The sequence below is a fragment of the Halichondria panicea genome, chromosome 2 (assembly GCF_963675165.1).
Source record: "Halichondria panicea chromosome 2, odHalPani1.1, whole genome shotgun sequence".
Classification (NCBI taxonomy): Eukaryota; Metazoa; Porifera; class Demospongiae; order Suberitida; family Halichondriidae; genus Halichondria; species Halichondria panicea.
In genome coordinates, this window is record NC_087378.1 from 3,018,936 (window position 1) to 3,045,295 (window position 26,360).

A 26,360-nucleotide genomic window follows, 5' to 3' on the forward strand; every position below is an offset into this window, starting at 1 on the left:
ATTAAACAGATGTGTTGTGATCACATGACCGCACACACAGCTTAATTTATATCTCTCTGGCCGGCTGGTGGCGCCTGCATGGTGTGCGCTCCTCTGTGATTGCTTTCTGATAGAATGGTTGCTGTGTGCACTGTGTAACTATCCGTCTGGCCATTAGGATCCTAGGAGACGTCGTATGTAACACGTATCTACGTACATACCACTATACCTATGAAACTAGTTAAATAACAGCTTGCTAGTTGGAATTAACCATTAAGACAATCACCCAACTTTGGAGTATACAGTATAATTATACCATCTTATTATTGTGCTCTGCCTCATGCTGTACTGAGATTGAGAGGAGATAGGTGTGAGTGTGCTTTATTCAGAATTATACATTATCACGGAATAAAGTACCACATAAGGAGCGCAGATTCATTCAGGGAGCACATCAACATTTCTGTGCTGCTGGGCTTTGGGATTGTATACCAACCCTAACCATTAATCAATACACCATCTATGAACTCGATCAATCTTTCCTAGTCCCGTACCTGAGTGCAGAATGGCGTCCCCTAGTGGTGGTAAAAGCGTGTTCCTTATTCGAGCACTGGAGCGTATTCTCACGGAGAAAGAAGTGAAGAGAAACCAGCACCTCCAACTAAGAAAAGCTTGTGAATCAGCACTGAGTGAGTGAGCCGACCAATTGTAGTGATTTCACTGTGTTGAGTCTTTATGCTAAGGCAATTGTTATCTATTTCCAGAACCCATTAATGATAATTACTGATTACTGTATAACTGGCGATGTGGGGAATTTTACCAAAGACCGCCAAATTAAAAACTGCCAAATTAAACTTTACTGTGGTGGACACAACGTCATTGCCCTAGTAGCCGAGGCGCCAAATTAACAATTTTGGTTGAAAGTGCCATTTATGATTAGCTTTGAGTTTCGAGTCATGTATGTGTACTAGTATGTGGCTCACTATCACTTTATAATAATAATCCTAAATTCTTATGTGTTATTACCTCACCGTACTCTATCTACCGTATAGCGCGAAATTTTCGCAGATTTCGTGGGTAGCAATCCTACACGAAAATTAAGTCCACGAAAATTGAATTACCTGCTATAACGTGCAAAGATTTAAAGGCGTGGCTTCCGGTAAGCTGTCATTCCGCGAACATTGTGCAACGAAAATGCTTTTAGAGGCCAATCCACGAAATTTAAGTGCCTCGAAAATTTCGCGCTACATGTATACGGTATGTATGAAATTTCGGAGAATTCTGAGAGGTCACCCGTTTAGGTAATGTTGAATTTGTAAGGAAGACCCACAGGCATGTCAATAACTGCACCAACTGGTATTGCAAAGTCCATATCTTCTGGGATCAGAAGATCCCATTCCAAAACTTATACAAGGCGGGCAATAGCACCTAAAGACTGGTTTGGGAAAAACAAGAGACACCAATGTTAAGTTACGCTTAGTTAATGACCTTTGACCCTTCAACCCCTTTAAGCAAAGGCCATATCATAAGGAGTACGGTGGTACAGTTTTTATCTGTATTAGCCTCCTTCACTAGCCTCCTCTGAAGAGAAGGCCTGCTACTGACTGCTTGCGCATGCGCAACATTATTGGATATTAATTTGTTCCCGTAAAATGTCCTATAATACTGAATATCACGAAAATATCCTGACAAAGTTTTGCTACTGACTGCTTGCGCATGCGCAACATTATTGGATATTAATTTGTTCCCGTAAAATGTCCTATAATACTGAATATCACGAAAATATCCTGACAAAGTTTTAAAAGTCATACGCGGAACTGTAGTTTTGTTGTACAGCCATGTACAGCTATTTTCTTCTGGTAGAGTCAGTAGCAGTACTGAGTAGTATAGTAGACTTTCACCAAAGTTAGTATTAGATGGGCGTGGCCTGTACATTAGGCTATTGTCAACTTTCACTCCGTTCAGACGATTGTCACCCACACTGTTGCAGGCTGTGAGTCTTTTGTTAGCATAGCAGGCTACGGGTAGCTATCAGCTCTTTCTCAGATGGGCTAGAAACCTTCAATCGAACTTTCTATCTACTTCCTTCAATCCACTTCCGTTCATTGTGACGTCGTTGTTTTACTGAGCATACACGTTGTTATCCTGCATTAGCTGGTATGTTGCTAATGGTTAGCGCATGCGCAAGCAGTCGATACCAGGCCCTCTCTTCGTATTACTATTCTACTTAGTCTTTGGCTCTGCACTAGAGCACTAGCGATTGGGAGCTACACGAGTGAGGAAAGAGCTGCAAAGCTGCACTGCCATTGAGAATAGCAGCCATTATAATAAATGAACTTTGAACATAGTCGATCATTTCCCATAATCTGTATGTGCATTCTATCAGTATGAAATGACCACCATTGCCAAACTTAAAAGCTTCCCCCCGAGGCATCAGCATCTCTGGTACTTTCATCTTGCACTTAATTGCCATTGGTTCTGCATGTAGCTATGTCAATATTTGTTTTTACCTACATTGTAATCTATCTTAGAATCGATTAAAGATGAGCAGAAGAAGTCCACTGCCAAGTGAGTTCGAAGATATAATGTGGTTGCACACATACACGACGGGTGCATCATATCAATTGTGTCACCGTTTGCCATCTGTTTTAACAATTTCCCCGTACAATGTATATATTATTATTATGCATTGTACTATTACTGAGAGTTATTTGTTGGGGGGGAGGGGGGTTGTGTGTACTGGATGAATATCATATCCCTTCTCTGTTTGTATCTTTTTTGCTGTACTTTATTTTCTCACACTGCAGATTGTACAGTCATACAAATTATGGAGTTAAGTACTATTATAATTATGTATCAACCCACTCTCCAGAAACCATGTTGTGTTGTATGTGCTATTTATAACCACACAGAGTTGAAGCCGCGGTTTTCAATGCTGACAAATACTTCCATGCTCTTGAACTGGCTTGCAAAAGTAACATCCCTCGAATTGTCGACTCTTCCCTCGATTGCATTCAGGTGAGTGTTGTGTGGATCTTCGCTACTGTATTATCTACAAATATCTCGTGATTCACAATTGTATACACACTACGTGTAGTCACGTATTACTTTGATCATGCGGTTATTGTTTCACTATAGTTAAATAGGATGTGTACATTAATTATATACCCACTGTTTAAAATATCGTGCCCAGAGTTTACTAACTGTGGCTTCTAAAAATCACAAAATAAGAACCCCTTAGATGGAAATATTCATTTTGCTAACCCCCTATGAACGTACAGCATGACTGTCTACACTCCATACACACACATTCCAGAAACTGGTTGCTTATGGGCAGCTGAAAGGGCTGGAGCCTGACCCTGACAATGTGGACAAGAGACTAATTGACCGCATTGTGGACACTGTGTGTCATTGCTTTGTAGGAGTCCTCACCGATGAGGGAGTACAGCTGCAAATCATTAAGGTACGGACATGTCATTTTTGAAAGATTTCATTCTAGGTGCTTACAAGTGTACATGCATAACATTGTGATCCTAGTGTCTAATTATTGTTTCCACATTCTTAACGGGAAGCCGTTATATAAGTCCTATGGGATTTCAGTAGATAGTAGGTACTTTCCGAGCCTTGCACTGCACAATAGCACTGTACAATAGCACACACTTTATGCTTGTTTTCTCGGAGTTTTAAATCATGATTCTTCAGTGTATACATGTATTAATTATGCATAATTATTCGGTGTTAAACATAAATAATACGGAGGACTATAACTATCATCCCAAATAGCTTTAAAATGTGTGTCATTCCCCAAAATTAAGTTTTCTATGTATCAATCCTTGTCAGAATCTGTCGTCCACAACATAATGCAATTCGCACGCAGTTAATCCTTAATATCTACTCTTTCATCAAGGAACATTGTACAGTTCTGGTAAAAAATTTTGTGGCGATATATTGTTATTGCGTGTTCATTAGCTTGCCCTACAATCAGACTTTCATAATACACACTGTACACATAAAACTATACTAATCATGTTGAGAAAAATAAATGTAATTCGCGTGTTCATTAGCTTGCCCTACTATCAGACTTTCATAATACACATTGTACACATAAAACTATACTTAAGCATAATTATAATCATGTTGAGAAAAACACAGTATAGTAAATGTAATTCGATTTCATCCAGCTTAGTGCCATTATAAGGGTTTGAACCCTTAATGAGCTGAAACAGGAAATTGGTTGGAAACTCTACAGGGTTTTGTGGAAGCATTTGCCATGACAGGTTGTGCATGACATTTTTTTCCGTGTGAAGTGCATGGTTGATTCATGTACATGTAGGATACTAATATTTAATTGTTGTATTGCGACAAATACAGTTGAGGGATTACCGTATAGTGTGTATATTTCGAGGGTATAAATGTTTGTGGTTTTCGCGGATTAGGCATGTACCGCAAACATTTATAACTGCGAATTTAATATTGCATGCATGCATGCTGCAAAAAGGCACTATTCCACGAACATTAAATCCGCGAAGACATTTCCGCGAAAATTTATCCCCCTTGAAATATACCCACTATACGGTAGCTACATGTACAACTGTACCGTCGTGTACATCAGTGCATGTTGATTAACTTCATGCATGCAGTGTAGTATAATAGAATTAACAGTTTGTGCAGCAACTATGTGTTTAGCGTAGTTATGATGATACTGTAATTCCCATTTCCCCCAGGCTCTTTTAACTATACTGACAAGCAGTACAGTGGAGGTGCACGGAGGCACAGTCTTACAGTCCGTGAGGTAGGAACAGCTTCGCTATTATGTTGCATTTGTAGGACTCCCCTCCTATCATTGAGAAAGCATGAATAAATTTAGCTCCCTATGTCTCATAATTATTGATCGCATAAGATATACACAATGTACAGTTAAATATTTGTACAAAATAACTTGCGCCCTATTTTTGTTTTTGAAGGTGCTGCTATAACATCTACCTGGCTAGCAAGAATGTAATCAACCAGACTACGGCTAAGGCCAGTCTCACACAAGTACTCTCAACACTCTATCAGAGAATGGAAAATCAAGCTGTAAGTACTTTCACTAGTCGTATATAATACTAACAACTTTTGGTGACTTGTTAGGTGCTTCAAGAAGCAGCTCGCAAGAAAATGGCTTCCTCTGTTCCCAAATTACCTACCAGCGAATCCCTAGACGGGGAAAGTCCAAAACCAGGTACTTTATATTACATCACTTTGTATACAGTAGCAGAAAACTATGTAATGCCATTTGCAAAACTATTAGAAGCAGCTTTATGATTAAGACCTCTTGATCCTGACGATTCTCCACTAGCTAGCTAGCTGATAGACTATTAATACTCAGATCAGAGAAGGTCCGAAAGGCGCGGTGCAGCTCAAGTAATTAGCCTCTGATTACACTCAGCAAAAACATACGACGTAGGTGGATAATTATTGCTCAATCAAAGGCTAATTGCTTGAGCTGCATCCTCTGATTAATACTGATAGCTCAAAGTTATGCACGTGTGCAACATGTGAATCACGTGATACTTTCTTTGCCTCGAATCAGGCCTGGATTGCTTTCTGTTCGCATTAGTAAAATTCTACAACACCTTCTCCGCATTTAAAAATGCCACTTGTGTTCATCATAATTATAAAAATTATAATATAGCATATACATGTACTTATATATAGGTGATGTACTTATACATAAGTCACCCTCTTATATATAGGCAATATACTTATACATAAGTCACCCTCTTATATAGGTGATGTACTTATAATTAAGTCACCCTCTTATATATAGGTTATGTATAAGTCACCCTCTTATATAGGTGATGTACTTATGTATAAGTCACCCTCTTATTATATATAAATGGCGTACTTATACATGGTGGCATACTTATATTTATAAGTGTCAAATAACAGTTAAAACTTAATTTTATGGACAAACGGCACCCCATAAATTAATGCAGCTTTACTATAACCTATAATGTACATTGTACTTGCATGACATGTACATGTACAGTCACACACAAATCACTTCGTATATGGAACCAGGAATTCATGCACTCCTGATAGAACTTCTTAAATCCCCAGTTAACACCTGATTACCCCCCCCCCCCACCCCCCATAATGATACCCTAATATGTACAGTAACAGCTGCCTTTGTCAATGTGGTAGGATGTGGTTCCTGTAAATGGAGGTATTGAATCTGTTGCATTGTCAAATACTTGGTTATTCCCTTGAGCTGTTGTCATTATAGGATAGTTGACTAATTTAGGAACCTCACCTTATGTTAACCTTTACATTTGGTAGGTGCTGGACTGTCAATGTAGTCTTATTGGCGTAGTCATAACATATTGATTGACATAACCCCCTCCACTATGCTATGATTTACTTATTGGGAATGTGTTATCTTTGATGTGTTGTTTTTCTCTTGGTGATATGGCTATAAAGTAAGCATTTCCTATATTGCTCATGTTGATTATTCCTTGGTTTTTAAGTTTCAAAGTCACATCTACATCGATGATGTAATATAGTATGGTGCTTATTATCAATCAATGAAGAATGCACATATACAGGTGCATGTGTAGGCTGGTTCTGTATACTAAATAACATTGTTGGTATTAATTTCGAAGCTGGAGTCGATCGATCTTTTCCCAATTGGAGACACAAACCCCACAATACAGTGTACTAGTATTTTTTGGCAGTATGAAGTCTATTATGTATTGAGTGTTGTAATTATTAATTTGTTCAGAGATCACTGATGATCAATCGCTGTCAGTGAGCCCTGTACCCACGGAGACGGACCATGCTGAATCCCCGACAGCCTTTGAGTCCGGTAGTGACGAGCGGCACATAGGTGACATCCAAGGATTGAGTGTGGAGGAGGTGGCCAAGAGACTGGTGGCTGATGCGCTCTCTAGAGCTGTGAACCAGTACTGTGCCACCAAGGACACTGATTTTGTAAGTATAAATTATAGGTATATGTAGTATAGAGAACACGAAATAGATGTGTGAGAATACAGTATTGGGAGGGAAAGCTGGAGGTTAATTTTATTATATAATTTCCATCTTTATTGCAGAGTCATGATGCTTCCTCAATCCTGACATCCAGCCTGTCCCAAGGAGATTGTGCCCAGTCTATCCCTGGGGCCACCGCTTTACAAGGTGGTGCTGGCAAACTAGGAGTTCAGTTTGCTCACATCCTGCAAAAAGACTGCTTTCTCGTGTTTAGGTCACTCTGTAAGCTATCAATGAAGGGGATATCTGATGTCAGTGACCTTAGGTAATCTCATTGCTGTAATCTCTGCGAACAGTAACGTAACACTCTCTAAATGTTCAATATTTTTTAGTTTTAGCCATTAAAGCGAGGTATATGGTAGTGTGTGTGTATGTAGACTGCTACAGCTGCTCACAATTCCCACTCTTTGAGTTTTCCTGTGCTGCAAAATTAATGCAAAAATGTTCATCATGATATCAATCATGTGTGTATTAGCTTTATATTTGGCATATCCACCGAGGTATATCAGCACTTGTGGTGCGTTATATTCTACAACCGTTGCAAATGCATTTCTGAAGCTCCTAACTACAGTTGTCATTCTACGAGTACATAGATCCTTACATTGTACTCATCCGCACATACAGGTCACATGAGCTCCGCTCCAAAATCCTCTCCCTGGAGCTGCTGCTCTCTATTCTCCAAAACTCTGGTCCAGTGTTCCGCACAGACGAAATTTTCATAACGGCCATCAAGCAGTACTTGTGTGTGACCCTAAGTAAGAATGGGGTGTCGAGTATTCCCCAGGTGTTTGAGCTCTCTTTGTCCATATTCCTCTCTATGCTGTCATCATTCAAGACCCACCTCAAGATGCAAATTGAGGTCAGTTAGGGTTTTCACCAGATGTTAGAACATGACTAGCTTCTTGGAAACAAGTTTTCCATGTACATATTATGTTGCGCTAGTCGTAAACAACAAGGGGAACAGCTGTTGACCCTATGGTAATTATGTTTGTTTAGCATGGTTTCCTAATTAAGCTGTGAGTCACTGTAAATGTGGAAGCTTGCTGGCGGTCTAGGAATTACCTTAGTTTCCCATTAGGTGTTCTTCAAGGACATTTTCCTGTATATCCTGGAGACTGCATCCAGTAGCTTCCAACACAAGTGGCTCGTCTTACAAGCCCTAACAAGAGTGTGTGGAGGTTAGTACCTGAATGACTTTTTTTCTTTTTGCTCCTATCAATTTCTTTGCTATACATGACTTGTATTTGTTCTGTAATCATGTATGTAGCTATAAGTAGTGTACTGTTCGTACACACTCATTCCCCCTAGTTATTGTGGTATTCTACTTGCCATGTTTATATCCTGTAAATTTGAGGCCTCTGTTGAGTACATTGCATGCTTAGGGTGTTCTCCCACTGTTCTCCCACTGTTTGGAGTATTTCATGAGGGTCAATTGGTGCTAACCAATAATAAAATTATGATGTAGGGCAGGGTCACCTCATTGTTGAATTTTATAATTATTCCCAAAGCGGCCCTCTAAGACATGGGAATCATCATGAGGGACAGGTCCACATGTACCTTGTTTGGAGGGCCTACAATGTTGTGGTTAAGTTAGGGTTACATACTCTTTACCTTTTTCCACAGATGCACAAACTGTGGTGGACATATACCTCAACTATGATTGTGACATGTCCCTGCAAAACATATTTGAGCGTCTCACTGGTGATATATCTAAGATTGCCCAGGGTAGACAAGCCATTGTGCTGGGGGCCACTCCACAACAAGAGAAAATGCTCAAAACTAAAGGTATCTACACTGTGCATACATGTAGCTTACTGGTGTAGATGCAGGATTTAATACCAGCAAATGAGCTAAACAGTGAAAACGCAAACAAATCTATCTGTGAAAATATGTCACCTTAAGGTATACGGTAGTGTGTGTGTGTGTGTGTGTGTGTGTGTCTGTCTAGGCTCTTCTACCGCTGCTCACTGATCAATGAAGTGCAAGTAAGAGCTTCTACTACCTAGTAGGTAGCTCTGCACTAGAACGCTAGCTACAGTATTAGTAGCTGCAAGAGTGAGAAAAAGGTTGCACCATGCAGCAGCCATTAGTTATGAACTTTGAACTTTTGGCATCCTTTTTAGCAACTATCATGGTCACACCAGATTCCCCATGCAGTATAAATTGCAAATGTTCAAGTGACTCTACCAAGGCATCAGCACCCATGGTGCTTTCCTATGTATACTAGCGCTGCACACTTATGTGTAAATGCTCTACATGTACATGTATGGCACTACATGTACAAGCATTAAGTTTTACCTACTTCAGGACTGGAGTGTCTGTGTTCTGTTCTCAAGTGCATGGTGGAGTGGAGCAGAGAGTACTACACTGACCCAGCCACCACAGGTCTCAATGCAGTCTACAGGCCCTCGTCTGGGGATACCCCTGAAGAACACCCAACTAACGAGTCACGGGACCTGCTTCGTCCTTCACGGTCTGGCAGCACTGTGAATAGAACCAGTGATTCAGGTCAGCTGCTGAATATGAATGGGAGGGAGATTGATGGTTGTATTGGTTAGCTTTTTTCGATTTTGGACATTGTGTATTATTTTGGACAGTGTGTATTATTACAGTGTGTGTATTATTACAGTAGACCTAGAGTTATGCTCCTTGTTTCCTAATTGGTCATTGTTGTTTATGCATGGGTAGTCTCAATACATACCCTGTTGTGACAATTACATGCAAGTATAATAACATGTGGTAGTGTTTATTGCTGGGAATATTTTGGCTAATTGGTGGTTGATCATGTGATAGGTACAGTATGTAAAAAACATAAAAATGCAAAATTTAAGCGGTGCCACTGTTGGTATACATGACTTGTAGACATATCTGTTAAGAGTAACCATGCTTGTGTGTTCAGGTGATGGTGATAACGTCAGTATGTCGTCCATGGATAATCCAGAGCAGTTTGAGTCCAAAAAGCAACTCAAGGAGCAAATGCAGCAAGGACTGCAGCTGTAAGTGTAGAAGCCATTATTTTAAAGACCAGATCAGTTCATGGAGTCATAGAGAGCTACATGTGTCCTGCTTCCCTTTATTCGCACGGTATTATTTTTATTACTGTTTCCTATCATGGGTTATATTTACTTTCAAGCAGGATGTGGCTTACCTTTTGGTGCCAGATCTTTCCAGTTTAGGGCATGCAGATGAGCTTTAATGTAATATAGAGTCGCATAGTATGTCGTATTTGCACGATCTTCATATCCTTGCCTACACACCCACTCATTACAACATGATGTGTACATCCCCAAACTAATTGGACACCCACAAGAATACATTCTGCAATAATTGCAGATTTTCGTCAAAGCCCAAGAAAGGAGTTAAGTTCCTACAGGATAAGGATTTGTTGGGTCGTGAGCCAGAGGATGTGGCTCGGTTCTTCCAGTTTGACTCCAGGATCAGTAAGACAGCAACAGGAGACTACATGGGGGAGAGTGATGAGTGAGTGGTACTTAGTACATGTATCTGTGATGACCCCTTACCATTGTGAAAATAATGCCTTTTATACTTGTACACTCATACTTGCTAACTCACAGTAATTTGTACACATGGCCACACTCACACAGGTTCTGCAAGTTGGTCATGTATGCGTACATAGATCAAATGGATTTCAATGGCATGGATTTTGTGGGGGCACTTAGGTACCTGCTCTCAGAATTTAGACTTCCGGGAGAGTCTCAGAAAATTGACAGGATTATGGAAAAGTTTGCCAGCAGATTTTGTGAGAATAATCCCAAGATGGACATATTTGCCAGTGCTGATGCCGCCTATGTTCTCGCTTACTCTATCATTATGCTCACCACTGATCTACACAATGCACAGGTAATAACAAAATCAAATGTACAACGTACCTTAAGGTGACATATTTTCGCGGGTCTGCTATTTCTGTGAATGAGAATAAAATTGCAAACATTCTAATTGGAAAATGCAATGAATCTCACTTGCGAGTAATTAGAAATGCTATGAATTTCACAATTTGAGCCAGCAAAACGAGCTAAACAGTAAAATCACAGACAAATCTACCTGTGAAAATAATTATGTTGCTTATCAAGCAGCTTCATTTCAATTGCTTATCAAGCAGCTTCATTTCAATGTATGTGAGTAGAGAGAGTTTGTTGGGTCTCAATGATACATGTAGGTATCCTACAGTACATGTAAATGTTGCATTATTACACAAACTGTGATATTTTGGCTATTTTGGCGTATGTACTTACAAACCTCTGTATACCGTATAGCGCGAAATTTTCGAGGCACTTATATTTCGTGGATTGGCCTCTAAAAACCATTTCGTTGCACAATGTTCGCGGAATGCCTGCTTACCGGAAGCCATGCCTTTAAATATTTGCACGATAGCAGGTAATTCTAATTAAAGAACAATTTTCGTGGACTTAATTTTCGTATAGAATTCTAACCCACGAAATCCGCGAAAATTAAGCCCCTCGAACATTTCGCGCTATACGGTACTTAAATACATGTATCCCAAAATCGTTTTTACCTGAGGCGCGCATGGGCGGCGACGGGTATAGTAGTCTGTTGGTTTGTTGTAATATGTGAGTCTACTCACCTGGTTGCCATAGCACTGCGTTTATAGCATGGATAGCCTCCACACAACAAGTTACATGTATTACCGTATTACTAGAATGTTTTGCGAATTTTGCGAGGGTTGATCAATTCGCAACAATAAAATCGCAAAACCAAATACACACGATCCTTGCCAGAACGCAATAGTTAGATTGCAAAGGGTCTGCTGATTTGGCTCATTCGCGAAGGTTTTTCATCCGCAAAATTATTCTAGTAATACGGTAATGTAGTTTCAGATTTCGATGTTAAAGCTTCGTTGTCGTATGAAAGCGAGAAAAGCTAAGAAGATTGAACTTGCACGTTGGCAGCTAGCTAACCACACGCAACCTTTATTAGAGATACGCTATGTATTTTTCAGCTGAAGTGATCCCGTACCAAGAACAATGGAAGGGTCACTACAATAGAAAGCTAGAATTGTGACTGGTAGTTGTCTCTGTTAGCTGACTCTGGGATCCTACTCCATGCAGGAGCCATACTTCTCTGGGACCCCAGGCTACTTTGCTGTGATCCTAGTCCACAGTGCATATATCTACCTCCAGTCTGGTTTAGCTAGACAGTTATAAAGTCATATCAGGATACTAGTCATACATGATATCACTACATGCACTGTATTATATCACTCTTCTGGTTTCTTTATAATCATGTCACCAGCCGAGGGTTTGCATTTTAGTGCTCTAGTCTTAGTGTTAGTCATTGTGACAACATCCAGAATGATGTAGTAGAGTGGCATGGACAGCAAACAAGTAACCTTACCAATTAAATGGAGCCATTATCTATAAGCATTTTGTTGGTTGGTAGACTTCCACCTCCTTCTCATTAGACTAGTAACGATCAGACAAGGAGCAGATAAAATATTTCTGATTGATATCACAGCTACATGTACGTATCTATGTATTTAATTCTTACAAATTAGTATTCCAGTGCAAAATAAACATTAGTTAAGTACCGTATAATCAGGTTTCGAATGCAAGGTTTGTTTGGTTGTGAATTACAAGTTTTCACATAGAGCGCAACAAAAGACACAGAAAGACTGAGCATGTGCATGCAATTAGAAACTGGTTTGTACATGCAGTGTCATTACCCGAGGCCGTGCCGCGGCCAGCGGGTATAGTAGTCTGTTGGTTTGTTTGTTTGTTTGTTTGTGACACATATGAGTCTACTTACCTAGATTCCATGGCGCTGCGTTTACAGCTTAGATAGCCTTCACACAACAAGTTATTAGTTCTGCCTCGGTGTGCATGCGCAAGCGAGGTATATGGTAGTGTGTTTGTGTGTGTGTATCTGTGAAGACTGCTGCAGCTGCTCAAGGATCAATGAAGTGCAGTGCAAGTAAGAGTTTCTATAGGCTTCTAGTCATGTTTTTTAATTCGTGGATTTGCAAAATAATGCTTCGTTCTCGAGTGAAGCTAGTTTTGCTTACTTGGAATGCCTTCAGAAAAGTGCGTAGCAAAATTTGTTCACCGAGTGTTGCTACTCTACTTAGTAGTTAGCTCTGCACACAGAGAGCTGCAAGGCTCTGCTGCACGTTGATGCAGCCATTAATTTTAGACTGAACTTTTGGCATCGATTGTTTTTAACAACAATCATGGTTCATTACCCACTCTTTGAGCAGCAAAAATTAAAAGGATTGTAATTATAATGTGTGTACAAAAGCTTTATGTTATGTAGCTTTGGCATCTCCACCGAGGCATCAGCACCTGCGGTGCTTTCATTTTAATAGTGGCAGATTTTTATGTTAAAGCTTCTTTGGTCGAATAAAAGCAAGTAAAGTAAGAAGCTTGATCCTAGTCCACAGTGCACTACTAGCACTACCAAAACTCCATTCTCACATTCTCAAAAGTTTCAGCCTCTGAGTCTGTAATTGCTCCCGTACGTTACTTGCTGCTTAGCCAGCTTCCATGATCTTACATACTATTGTATAACACTAATCTGGTTTCTGTCAACAGCCGAGGGTTAGCACTTTAGTGCTCTAGTTTGAAAATTACCTGATATAATGTGCTCTTAAATAGAATACGCGCTCAGTTTCTACGATATTGTTATGTGTACAGTGTGTTGTCAGTGTATTCAATAAAAGTGAAGTTTGGCCGATTTGTTGGAGTATAACATACTTATTGTTCTTTTTCAGGTAAAGAAGAAAATCAGTAAGGATGACTACATTCGTATGAACCGTGGTATCAACGATCAGAAGGACCTTCCTCGTGAGTATCTGGAGGCTATCTATGATCAGATTGCCCTCAATGAGATTAGGATGAATGTGGCAACAGTGCAGCGGTCTGCCTCGTCACGGCAATCAATAGGCAAGCTTCTGTTAACTATTGACTTGTTAAGAAGAAACGTTGTAGTTTAGTAGAGAAATGTTTGGTAGGGAACATGTTTTGTCCGATCCCACTTTATCATATGTCCATGTACATGTATTGATTACTTCCCCCCATAACCAATTAGTAGTTGCTCATTATTCTCAATAATTTGATGCAAGCTGTCAATTATTACCTGTGAGAAGTCCAGGACCTGTCTTTGTTAATGTAACACTCGGTATTGTGTGTAGACATCTGTCTGTGTATACTGCTACAACTGCTCAGGAATTAATAGAAGTGTGAGTAAAAGCTTCTATAGGATTCTAGTCATGTTTTTTTGGATTTCAATTTGTCGATTTGCAAAAAGCTTCGTTCTCGAGTTATACCTAGTTTTGCTTACTTGGAATACCATTGCAGTTATTTCAGAATATTGCGTAACAAAACTTTTCCATGGAGTGTTACTACTCTATTTAGCAGTTAACTCTGCACTAAAACGCAAGCTCTATTGGTAGCTGCAGGAGTGAGAAAAAGCTGCACTGTTCAGCTGCCATTAATTATGGACTTTGAACTTTGGATATCGTTTTCAGCAAAATCATAGTCGATCATTTCCCACTATTAACTTTTGTAGTATTCCCTGCATGCAAAGTATTAATGTGAAAAGCATTCAATTGTACATGTGTCACCTCTATATTTAATAGCTAGTGGGTGTAAAACAGTAAAACTTTGCCATGGTGGAGGCCACCAGCTGGTGCTTTTGTTACATGTTTTGCTGTCATAATTATTCTTTTGGATTTGCTCACAAAAACTACCCCTTTATACACAGCAAGCGAGAAGGATCGGAGGCAGATGTACAATCAAGAGATGAAGGCAATGTCTGAGACTGCCAAAGCGAGAATGGAGGGCATCAGTGGCAAGGCTTCCACCTTCACAAGGGCCACTCATGTTGAGCATGTCAAGGGAATGTTCAAGGTGATAATGTTATTCAGTAACTAATTAATAATTATAGTGTTCTGTGGGTGACGGTAGATTTTGGGGCGGTGATAGTCATGTAAAGTAGGCTAGAAATGTTGTCTTACTAACTGTTGACTCCTTTGTAAAGTAGCTATCGTGCATAGTGACTGTTTGATTCGTAATTGATGGTGTACAATACTTGTACTCTATTTACAGGTTTCTTGGACTCCATTTCTTGCTGCTTTCAGCGTTGCTCTGAAGGACGCAAATGATTCTGATGTGGTCACACTCTGCCTGGATGCCTTCAGATGTGCCATCCGAATTGCTTGCGTTTTTGGCCTCAATGTGAGCCACATTGTGTGAACATAAATTATTGTAAATATTCTTTTCGCCAGGTGTGTCTCTCAAACTCCCTTAGCCTACAATGTACGTGTACACAATAATTATGATTAATGTCTAGAAATTTCTTGAATAGTAGTGACAGTAAATTGTGCTTATAACTTATTACATGTTCAATCGGGGTTACACAACGCTTACAGCTGGAGAGAGATGCATACATCAATGCACTGGCCAAGTTCACACTGCTGACTACCTCTGTGGGACTAGTGGAGATGAAACCCAAGAATGTGGAGACCATCCGCACTCTCTGTGCAGTGGCCTACACTGATGGCAACTACCTGGGCTCAGCGTGGATTGATGTGAGACACAATGCGTGCAAAGCTGTATGTAGTTAAGATTCAGTGGGTGGTAGTAGACCTTCCCATTAAGATACATGTACATGTAGAAGCTCACCTGTTCATTTGAGGGTTTTACAGCAGGTACATATGTAGTACGATAGCTTAATTCACTTGGTGATTTGAATTGTCGCGTGTCCACAGGTCTTGCAGTGCATATCTCGCCTAGAGCTGGCACAGCTTGTAGGTACTGGAGTTAAGACCAAGTACATCACTCATGGTGACCAGCAGATCAAAAGTCAGACTCACAAGCGGGTCAACAACATCCATCACCAACAACAACAGAACAGCTCAACCATAGACACTGTATTGTCTGGAACAGGTAAGGACTTAGGTAGCATACTAATAATTGTGGATACCTGTTTTAATATCGTATTCCTGCAGATCCTAAAAAAATGGCCACCATTCAAGAGCAGGTTGGAGAGACTAGTTCTCAGAGCATGGTAGTCGCAGTGGATAGGATATTTACAGGCTCAGTTCGTCTTGATTCAACTGCCATTGGTAAGTCAGTTTGATTGGATTAAATACCAGAATTGTTTTACATGTATATTAAAATTATGCTCTCTGCTTAAATTATGTTGTAATCACTTTATTTTCCAGTTGATTTTGTGGAGTGTCTGTGTGCTGTGTCGGACCAGGAGCTGTCCAGCCCCACTCAACCGCGCATGTTCAGTCTTCAGAAGATCATTGAGATCTCCTACTACAACATGGACCGTGTGAGACTGGAGTGGAGTCGCATGTGGGAGGTCCTCGGAGCCCACTTTAACACGGTTAACAAAATGCAGTCTGTTCAGTGTGTGTTAGTGTGCTATTTGATTTTAGACAATATTTTTGGCCTGTCAACTATCGTACAAGGTGTTTTTGGGCTTCTATCACTATAATTTCACTCTCAATTATAGAATGCAAAATATTTGCCAAGGTCCTTAGGCCGAGAAAGCATTTTGCTGTCTAATAGCGTATCACCGATACTACTCTTTCAGGTGGGCTGTCTACCGAGTGAGGAAGTGTCTTTTTTCGTGGTGGACTCTTTACGACAATTATCTATGAAATTTCTGGAGAAAGGAGAGCTTGCTAACTTCAGGTTTCAAAAGGACTTCTTGAGACCGTTTGAGCACATAATGAAAAGAAATGAGTAAGTTTGCTTTACACGTTTAATTATGTCAGATTGATTATGTGGCACAATTAATCTTAGGATAGGGAAGATAATTATACGTACCTTTAGATCATTTATGTCGGAGTCGATTGTTTGTTGTACTTCACATGCAATGGTTGCAGATAGTTTGATACTACATGTGTGTGTGTGATGCGGTGTTTTCCCTGTTCAGTGCTGTAACTATTCGTGACATGGTGGTGCGGTGTGTGGCTCAAATGGTGAGTGCCAAGGCATCTCAGGTCAAGTCAGGCTGGAAGAACATTTTTTCAGTCTTCCACTTGGCTGCGTCAGACACTCATCAAGATATTGTCGAGATGGCCTTTGGAACCATTGGTTAGTGTATCCAATAATACATGTACATGTGAATGTGCTGCAATCTGAAGTTTTGAATCTGTGGCCTTGGTATTCAAGCAATTGTGACCTAACTAATTGTTGTATGTACATCGTAAAACCTGTATTGTAGCTTTTGCCGTGTACTTTCTAGGTACATGTACAAACATCTACATGTGACACAAAAGTAATGTTGCATAATTATTATTATACAATGTGTGCTCGCGCACACGTACACTTATACCTTGTCCATTCCATGTAGATTCTTAAATAATGCTGTTTTCACTCTCCATTCACAGATCAAATTTTCAAGGATCACTTTAAAGCAACAATCAGTTCTTTCCAAGATGCTGTAAAATGTTTGTCTGAATTCTCTTGTAATGCTGCTTTCCCTGACACAAGCATGGAGGCCATTCAGATCATTCGGGCGTGTGCAAAACACATTGCCGAGAGCCCTCAGGTGGGTGGTATACGTAATATATTATTTAATTATAGATACATGTACAGTGTAATATACATGTAATACAGAAGGGACTGTATGACTTACATGCTTGTTACCTTGACAACATGATAATTATAGTGCACTGCTGCTTGTGTACAACTATTATTATACAATGTACATCAGTCATGTACTTAACAAGTGTTATGTTTTTCACTCCTTCGATCAGTCGTATATCACATCCTGACTGTACCTTTTAAGGCTTGTGTTGTGCATTACATGTCCGTTTGTTGATATATAATTATTTCCTGTAGGTAGTTTTACAATGATGAGTTATAAGGAAGTAGTTAAATAGGAAAGGGTAGAGAGACAGCTGTTGCTTCCCTGTTTCAAAGTTCATATGCATAATTATGTGTGTGCGCATTGTTTAGTGGTAGCCATTCTATTTAAAGAGCGCATAATTATAACAATACGTGCAGTGTGTGTTATTGTGTGTGTGTGTGTGTGTGTGTGTGTGTGTGTGTGTGTGTGTGTGTGTGTTATTTAGAATATGCTGGGGCTCATATTTGCATTCATGTTTGTTTAATAAAAGCTGAAGCTATGTTTATTTACCACTTAAAAACGAATTGTGCCTAAATAGCGTGTGACAACGGTATACCACATCCAATCAATCAAGTAGGAAGCACTATCCACTATCCACTTAGAAGTGGATAGTGCTTTCTATTGATTGATTGAAGAAGAACTTCTTTCATTTGAATTAATTACAGGAGTTTGTATTAAGTGAGGAGGACCAGCGCAACCCTGACTGTGTGTGGGCGAGGGCCTGGTTCCCTATAATGCTTGAGCTCTCCACTGTCATCACCAGATGCAAGTTGGACGTCAGAACAAGGTTTGCAGTAGTGGTGATACTGTCCATAGTAGTTTGCTCTTTTGTTAAATGGTTTATATGCACGTTACCCAAATACTTCGGAAGTAACATGTATCTCTCATTTGGCAGAGGATTGACTGTGATGTTTGAGATCATGAAGTCTTATGGGCACTTGTATCAGCAGCGTTGGTGGCAAGACCTGTTTAGAGTGGTCTTCAGAATATTTGACAACATGAAGTTGCCAGAGTTGCAAGCTGAGGTGACTATTATTTTATGCAGGGTATTTATATAATTAGCCTAAGTACTGCTAGAATATTACTACCCGAGGCGCGCGTGGGTGGCCACGGGTATAGTAGTCGGTTGGTTTGTTTGTGTGTGGCATGTGAATCTACTCACCTGGATGCCATAGCACTGCGTTTACAGCATGGATAGCCTCCAAACAACAAGTTATTAGTTTTAAATGTGGCAGATTTCGATGTTAGAGCTTCGTTGTCGTATAAAGCGAGCAAAAGCTAAAAAGCTTGAACTTGCACGTTGGCAGCTAGCTAGCTACACGCGGCCTTTATTCGAGGTACCCTATGTATTTACAGCTAAAGTGATCCCATACCAGGAACAATGGAAAAGGGTCACTACAATAGAAAGCTAGAATTGTGACTGGATGCTGTCTCTGTTAGCTGACTCTGGGATCCTACTCCAGGAGCTATACTTCTCTGAGACTCCAGGCTTCTTTGCTGTTATCCTAGTCCACAACTCTGTTCTCAAATGTTTCAGCATGTCTCTCTCTCTCTCTCTCTAGTTTGGTTTAGTTTTATTATTCCTGAATTGCTGTGCTAGACAGCTCAGTCACACATCACTACCTGGTTTCTTTATAATCATGTCACCAGCCGAGGGTTTGCACTTTAGTGCTCTAGTTGTACATGGTAATTAACTGGATTGCATATGTGATAATGTGCATTCAGATTTCTTTAACCTCCATTGCTTTTGCAAAATTTTCAGAAATATGAATGGATGGCCACCACATGTAACCATGCCCTCTATGCCATGATGGATGTTTTCACTCAATTCTATGAGGTTCTCTCTCCCGTGCTGCTTGATGATGTTCTATCTCAGCTACTGTGGTGTGTGCAACAAGGTGGGTTGAGTTGCTGGCAAGGATCATTGCATGAATACACAATAATAATTATGCACTCCTGACAATAATTATTAAGTAAGCAAAAATATAAATTGAGTTATTGTTTTCATAACCTTTACCGATTGATATGTGTGCCATTGAAAACCGCCATTTACATACATTTGTAATAATCAATGTATCTCCTAGGCAATGAGCAACTGGCCCGAAGTGGCACTAATTGTCTTGAGAACTTGGTGCTGGCCAGTGGGATGCAGTTTTTACCCGATGTGTGGGACAAAGTGTGTTCCTGTGCTCGGGACATTTTCATGGCCTCCATTCCAAGTCAACTTACCACTTGGAAACCAGATGAAAATTTGTTAGCAAGGTATATTCATCAAAAATCTTTTTTCTCTTACGCAAAAGCGCTCATAACCCATCCATACACCGTGAACACTAACAAATACACAGAAGGGAGGGGAAAACATTCCTGGTGGGTTTTCCTTTTTACCAGGAACAGCAAACAAAAATATAATTATGGCTGACAAATAAATGAAAGCACCGCGGGTGCTGATGCCTCGGTGGAGGTGCCAAAGCTACATAACATAAAACTACTAATAGCTAGCTTTTATACACACATTGATTATAATTATCATGATGAATTTTGCTACATGCAAATCAACCGAATAGTGGGTAATGATCGACCATGATTGTTGTTAAAAACGATCGATGCCAAAAGTTCAAGTCTAAAATTAATGGCTGCAAGTCAGCAGAGCTTTGCAGCTCTCTGCTCACTCTTGCAGCTACCAATAGCTAGCGTTCTAGTGCAGAGCTAACTACTAAGTAGAGTAGTAACACTCGGTGAACAAGTTTTGCTACGGACTCTTTTGAAAAGGCTGCAATAGCATTCCAAGTAAGCAAAACTAGGCATAACTCGAGAACGAAGCATTATTTTGCAAATCCACGAATTAAAATCCAAGTAAACATGACTAGAAGCCTATAGAAACTCTTACTTGCACTTGATTCATCCTTGAGCAGCTGTAGCGGTCTACACACACACACACACACACACACACACACACACTACCGTATACCTCGCTTGCGCATGCGCACCGAGGCATAATAAGGCTCAAGGCAGGTACATGCTATGGTTTGCCCACATTCAGTAAAAAGACTAATGTCTTTTCAGCTTCTATTCAACTGATAAGTTAGCCTTGCACTAAAGCGCTAGCTTTTTGTTGGCTACAAGAGTCAGAAAAGAGCTGTAAAGCTAGTCGCTATACTGTAGTGTAGCCATGAACTTGCAGACACACCCCTTATTCCTGTGTAATGCGCATGCGCGCTCATCCCCACGTGTGAGAGAATAATATCCAGATCCCCAGATCCTCCTGACAGAATCATCTTTTTCTTGAGGGCCTGGTAAGCCACAAAACACTACCCATGCAATAGATAACAATATAGATAACTATGCATGTACACAAGTCTTTTCTTCTCAGTTATGATAGATAGACACTGAACTCCAGGTCCTGGAAGAATTAATTTTCTTCTTTCTTGAGGTCCTGGTAAGCCACATATAATACAATAGATAACAACAATAGAATAAGTCTTTTCTTCTCAGTTAGATAGCTAACTTTAATGTAAAATTCGTTATAGAAACTACTATTACTTTTTGAGCGAAAGCATAACATGGCGAGAGGCATTATTTCCCACTAGCATTCTGTTTATGCAAAATGTAAAAAAGTATTTTTGTGCAATGTAATGTGTGTTTTATATTTCATGTCTCAACTGAGGCATCAGCACCCGCGGTACTTTCATTTTCTGGTGCTACTGCAATTCACTACTTGTACTGTGTATCATACGTACCAATGAAATGTTCTTACATAATTTCTTTTTAGGTCATATTCTACCTTGTCTATTGCATCATCTCGGAGCTCTCTGACCTCTGACCTCAGAGATGTGGAAGTTCCCTCGCCGCTACCCACTGACATTGGCCCAGACACTGAGCAGCCCCATGACACACAGCCATCCCCACTCCCTATCACTGACCAACAGTATGATTCACCTGCCCAACCCATCCCTGAGATTAGTGTACAGAGCCCAAAAAGGATGGAGGGTGCTAGTCAGTCAGAGGATCTGCCACCTACAAACAATGGTGTTAGAACGGTTGATAGTAATGCTTGTACTACAACAACTGATGAAAATGGATTTGTACTGGTGCAGTCTGACAGTACACTAACGGGTAGCACTGAGGATTCTCAACCCAAGGACAAAGACGGTAATGACATCCCCACTGGGGAAGAATCTGAAGTTAATCCATCGCCTGTAGTTGGCTCTCCTGCTGTTAGCCAAGGTGTGTCTGAAATAGAAGCAGAAGACACAGCTCCTGTTCAAATCTCGATTAGACCTCGTGTTGAATCGACTTCCTCAAGAAAAGATCACGATACATCTAAACATGAGAAAAAGGAGCGATTCTCTCTCTTCAAGAGTAACAATAAGACAGGTGACAAACCAAAGGCGTCAAAGAAGTCAGGCCGGAAGGATAAATCAAAGAGAGGACGTGGAAAAGCAGATGAAAAATCCATTGACGATAATCAATCAGAAACTTCTTACCAACCAGATATTGATTTGTCCACGAAGCCACAGGTCTCAAGGAAAGCTATATGTGAGTGTTTAATTTGCACATTTGCAGTCCGTCGGTTCATAGTACATGATTGCACATGTCATTTCTATAAGTACGTAGAAAACAACAATTATTTAATATAATTATTCCGCACTCTCATTCTAGCTCGGTCACCTGACCAGATGCTGTTTGAAACTTTGGTGATAAAGTGTGTGGTTCAGTTGGAGCTCATACAAGCCATAGACCATATTGTATTTTTTCATAATACCTCCCGACAAGATGATCGGAGCATTCTTGATTATGCACAAGTGAGTAGTATAAAGCTATGCCTACATGTACGAGTTATTGCAATGTACAATGTACATGTATAGCTTTGATTAAAGATTAAATCACTGGCATACATTGTTACACAGGCAAGTAACACTGGTGTGACGCTTCCTGAGATGTGTAGCACTAAAGAAGGGATGTTTCGCTACCTAACTACTTCTCAGCTGTTCGTACTGCTAGACTGCTTAGAAGAGTCACACATGTTTGCAAAGACCTTCAATTCAAACAATGAGCAAAGAACACTGCTCATGAAAGCTGGTATGTACACATCATGTATGCAGGCATGTCTTTGATTTTTCCAGAACTATACGCAATGTAAAAGGCGGAATGCAAAATGGAATAAATGACAGAGCATGCATAAACTATTCTTTTTGGTGAACATAATTATAGTATTGTATTGCCATTTGTAATTATGCCCTCGGTGCGCACGCTCAAGCGAGGTATACAGTGTGTGTGTGTGTGTGTGTGTGCGTGTGCGTGTACGTGTGCGTGGACTGCTACAGCTGCTCAAGGATCAAAGTAAGAGTTTCTATAGGCTTCTGGTCGTATTTTAATTCGTGGATTTGAAAAATAATGCTTCGTTCTCGAGTTTTGTTTACTTGGAATGCCATTGCAGCCTTTTTAGAAGAGCACGTAGCCAAATTTGTTTACCGAGTGTTGCTACTCTACTTAGTAGTTTAATAGCTCTGCACTAGAACGCTAGCTATTGGTAGCTGCAGAAGTGAGAAAAGAGCTGCAAGGCTCTGCTGTTGTAGCCATTAATTTTAGATTTGAACTTTTGGCATCATCGGGTTTAACAACAATCATGGTCGATCATTACCCACTCTTTGAGCTTGCATGCAGCAAAATTGATCAATGCAAAAATATTCATCTTAAAATCTATTTGCGTTGAGTTCGACCCCGGAAGTTATGTGGTCAATTATGGCTTCATTTATGCTTTATGTGGTGGACAAGTATGCCTGGGACTTCTACATGGATGAAAGCACGCAGGTGCTGATGCCTCGGTGGAGATGCCAAAGCTACATAACATAAAGCTGCTTATTTTTGCAGTATTTTGCTGCATGCGAACTCAAAGAGTGGGTAGTGATCGACCATGATTGTTGTTAAAAACAATCGATGCCAAAAATTCGAGTCTAAAATTAATGGAGCAGAGCCTTGCAGCTATCAATAGCTAGCGTTCTAGTGCAGAGCTAACTACTAAGTAGAGTAGTAACACTCGGTAAACAAGTTTGGCTACGTGCTGTTCTGAAAAGGCTGCAAGTAAGCAAAACTAGGCATAACTCGAGAACGAAGCATTATTTTGCAAATCCACGAATTAAAATCCAAGAAAACATGACTAGAAGCTTATAGAAACTCTTACTTGCACTTGTTTCATCCTTGAGCAGCTGTAGCAGTCTACACACACACACACACACACACACACACACACACACACACACACACACACACACACACACTACCGTATACCTCGCTTGCGTATGCGCACCGGGGCATAAAAATGCTAACTTTTAGCTGGTTGGAGCTTACCAGCTCTACAGCATATAGATAGAAGCGCTTTTTAACAAGGAATCCAATAGTATATGAAACTTTGAATCTCAGTAAAGTATGACAAAGTTATGCCAACTTTATGAAGGTCAAACTCAACACAAATAGACTTTAGTAGCTTATTACCCGAGGCGCGCGTGGGCAGCCACGGGTATAGTAGTCTGTTTGTTTGTTTGTGTATTCTGAATCTACTCACCTGGATACCATAGCGCTGCGTTTTACAGCATGGATAGCCTTCACACAACAAGTTATTAGTTTTAATAGTGGCAAATTTTGATGTTAAAGCTTCGTTGTCGAATAAAAGCTAAGAAGCTTGAGCTAGCTACACTGTGACCTTTATTACTTGCAGATGCAGTGATCCCGTACCAGGAACAATGGAAAAGGGTCACTATAATAGAGAGCTAGAATTGTGACTGGATGTTGTCTATTAGCTGACTCTGGGATCCTACTCCAGGAGCTATACTTCTCTGAGACTCCAGGCTTCTTTGCTGTGATCCTAGTCTACAGTGCATATATCTATGTAGCACTAAAACTTGGTTCTCAAATGTTTCAGCATGTCTCTCTCTCTGTAGACGATCTGTAGTCTGGTTTACTTCTTAGCTCTTAGTTGCTGTGCTAGACAGCTCAGTCACTACCTAGTTTCTTTGTAATCATGTCACCAGCCGAGGGTTTGCACTTTAGTGCTCTAGTGTTATGTAGCTTTGGCATCTCCACCGATGCATCAGCACCTGCGGTGCTTTCATTTAAAATGGTTGGTTGTTTCAGTGTATGCTCCACACAAATAGTTTAAAGCATTGATCATCACCAAGGGCCAAAACTTTGCAGGAGTCCATACGTATCGTAGACCAAGTATTAAGCAATACTGCACTAGTAATAATACAGAGCATCATCTGCAGCTTTCGTTTGTCATTCTGTATACATTCTATTCCGTTCCACCTGCCGTTTTAACAACCCATTTTTTTTACAGCACATGAACTGACCATGCTTTCCTAACAATAGGTTTTCGTGGACGTACAAGGCCAAATTTGCTCCGACAAGAGTCTACCAGTGCTGTATGCACCCTACGTATTCTCTATCAGATGCTAGCTGATCAAAACAGAGAGAAAAATCACAAGTCTATTGAGACTAGGCTCCTTAATCTAGTTAGTACTTCTCTGAGTTATTTTTTGTCTCTGAGCAGTGAGATTCACAAAGACTCTTGGACGCCCGCTTTGCTGCTGATTTTCACACGGATACTACAACTCCCCACAGAAAGTGTAAGTGCACACGTACATCACACTGGTATGTATCTTTCTTGGGGGTTTTTTGTGTGCTCAATAAGGCTAAGAGTGCAATATGAGATTAATAGCACGAGTAACAAGCAATGGCAAGGATACTAATTGCACGAGGTGTAGCCGAGTGCTATGTAACCTTGCCAGTGCTTGCTATGAGTGCTATTGATCCCTTATTGCACGAGTAGCCATACTATTGATTGTTAATCGTTTGTGATGCAGTTTTAAGGACATTTTTAGCTAAAGTTTCAGTAATTGCACGTCGTCACGTCGTCATTAACGACGTGCAATTACTGCCTTGACGACCGCACGTTCGAATAACGGCCGCGGCTAATTTTTTCACTGAAACTACAGCTAAAAATGTCCTTAAAAACTGAATCACAAACGATTAACAATCAATAGTATGGCTACTCGTGCAATAAGGGATTACCGTACCCTCGTGAAAATAAGCCCATCTTGAATAAACTCCCAGTCCCCTAATGAGCCTAAACTTCTTGCAGAAAAGGGTGGGCGTATTTTTGCGAGGGTATGGTAAATAGCACTCATAACAAGCACTGGCAAGGTTAATAGCACTTGGCTACGCCTCGTGCAATTAGTATCCTTGTTACTCATTCTATTAAACCCATATTGCACTCTTAGCCATACTATTAATTATACTAATTGCATACAAAATACTATCTTTGCAGTTCAAGCATCATATCAGTGTCCATTATCAGGAACTATGCCATCTCTTGACCATGGAATTGAAGTATGTAGTGCGTATATGTCTTCATAGACTGTTTGTGAGGATTGGACAAGAGTTTCACATATTATCTTAGAGAAATTTAGCAGTTTATAATTATATAGTTGTGCCATTTTTAAAAATTTCGTTAACAATCTTAATTATATGCAAATAGAATTGTGAACTTGGGGGCTATTGTTTTATCTACAACAAACAATATATTACCTGTGTCATATAATTATATCCACCACACTAAGACGTACATGGGGGCTACTGCCTATCTAAATACTAACAACAAACAATGTATTACCTGTCATATATATATATATCCACCACACACACCAAGACATAACGTAATAATTAATTATATAACA

General features: G+C 40.1%; 1 protein-coding gene across 2 annotated transcripts; it reads left to right on the forward strand.

The window, feature by feature from the left end:
• Window positions 1-12: 12 nt before the first annotated feature.
• On the forward strand, window positions 13-26,163 carry LOC135331866 (brefeldin A-inhibited guanine nucleotide-exchange protein 1-like). Of its 2 annotated transcripts, none has more exons than XM_064527137.1 (36): window positions 13-173; window positions 523-665; window positions 2,508-2,544; window positions 2,889-2,994; window positions 3,293-3,439; window positions 4,701-4,768; window positions 4,941-5,052; window positions 5,107-5,197; window positions 6,740-6,948; window positions 7,068-7,270; window positions 7,630-7,864; window positions 8,084-8,183; window positions 8,629-8,790; window positions 9,313-9,513; window positions 9,905-10,001; window positions 10,339-10,485; window positions 10,611-10,866; window positions 13,751-13,922; window positions 14,743-14,888; window positions 15,087-15,215; window positions 15,410-15,568; window positions 15,749-15,926; window positions 15,989-16,105; window positions 16,205-16,374; window positions 16,585-16,736; window positions 16,930-17,090; window positions 17,387-17,547; window positions 18,294-18,415; window positions 18,524-18,653; window positions 19,391-19,526; window positions 19,713-19,890; window positions 21,398-22,164; window positions 22,288-22,430; window positions 22,536-22,707; window positions 24,994-25,250; window positions 25,952-26,163. In XM_064527137.1, the coding sequence occupies exons 2-36, from the start codon at window positions 542-544 to the stop codon at window positions 26,081-26,083; spliced, it is 5,877 nt and encodes a 1,958-aa protein (XP_064383207.1). In that variant the 5' UTR covers window positions 13-173; window positions 523-541; the 3' UTR covers window positions 26,084-26,163. The 2 variants fall into 2 exon arrangements, with proteins under 2 accessions (XP_064383207.1, XP_064383209.1); XM_064527139.1 differs by having other exon boundaries at window positions 42-173; window positions 541-665.
• The last annotated feature ends 197 nt before the right edge of the window (window positions 26,164-26,360 follow it).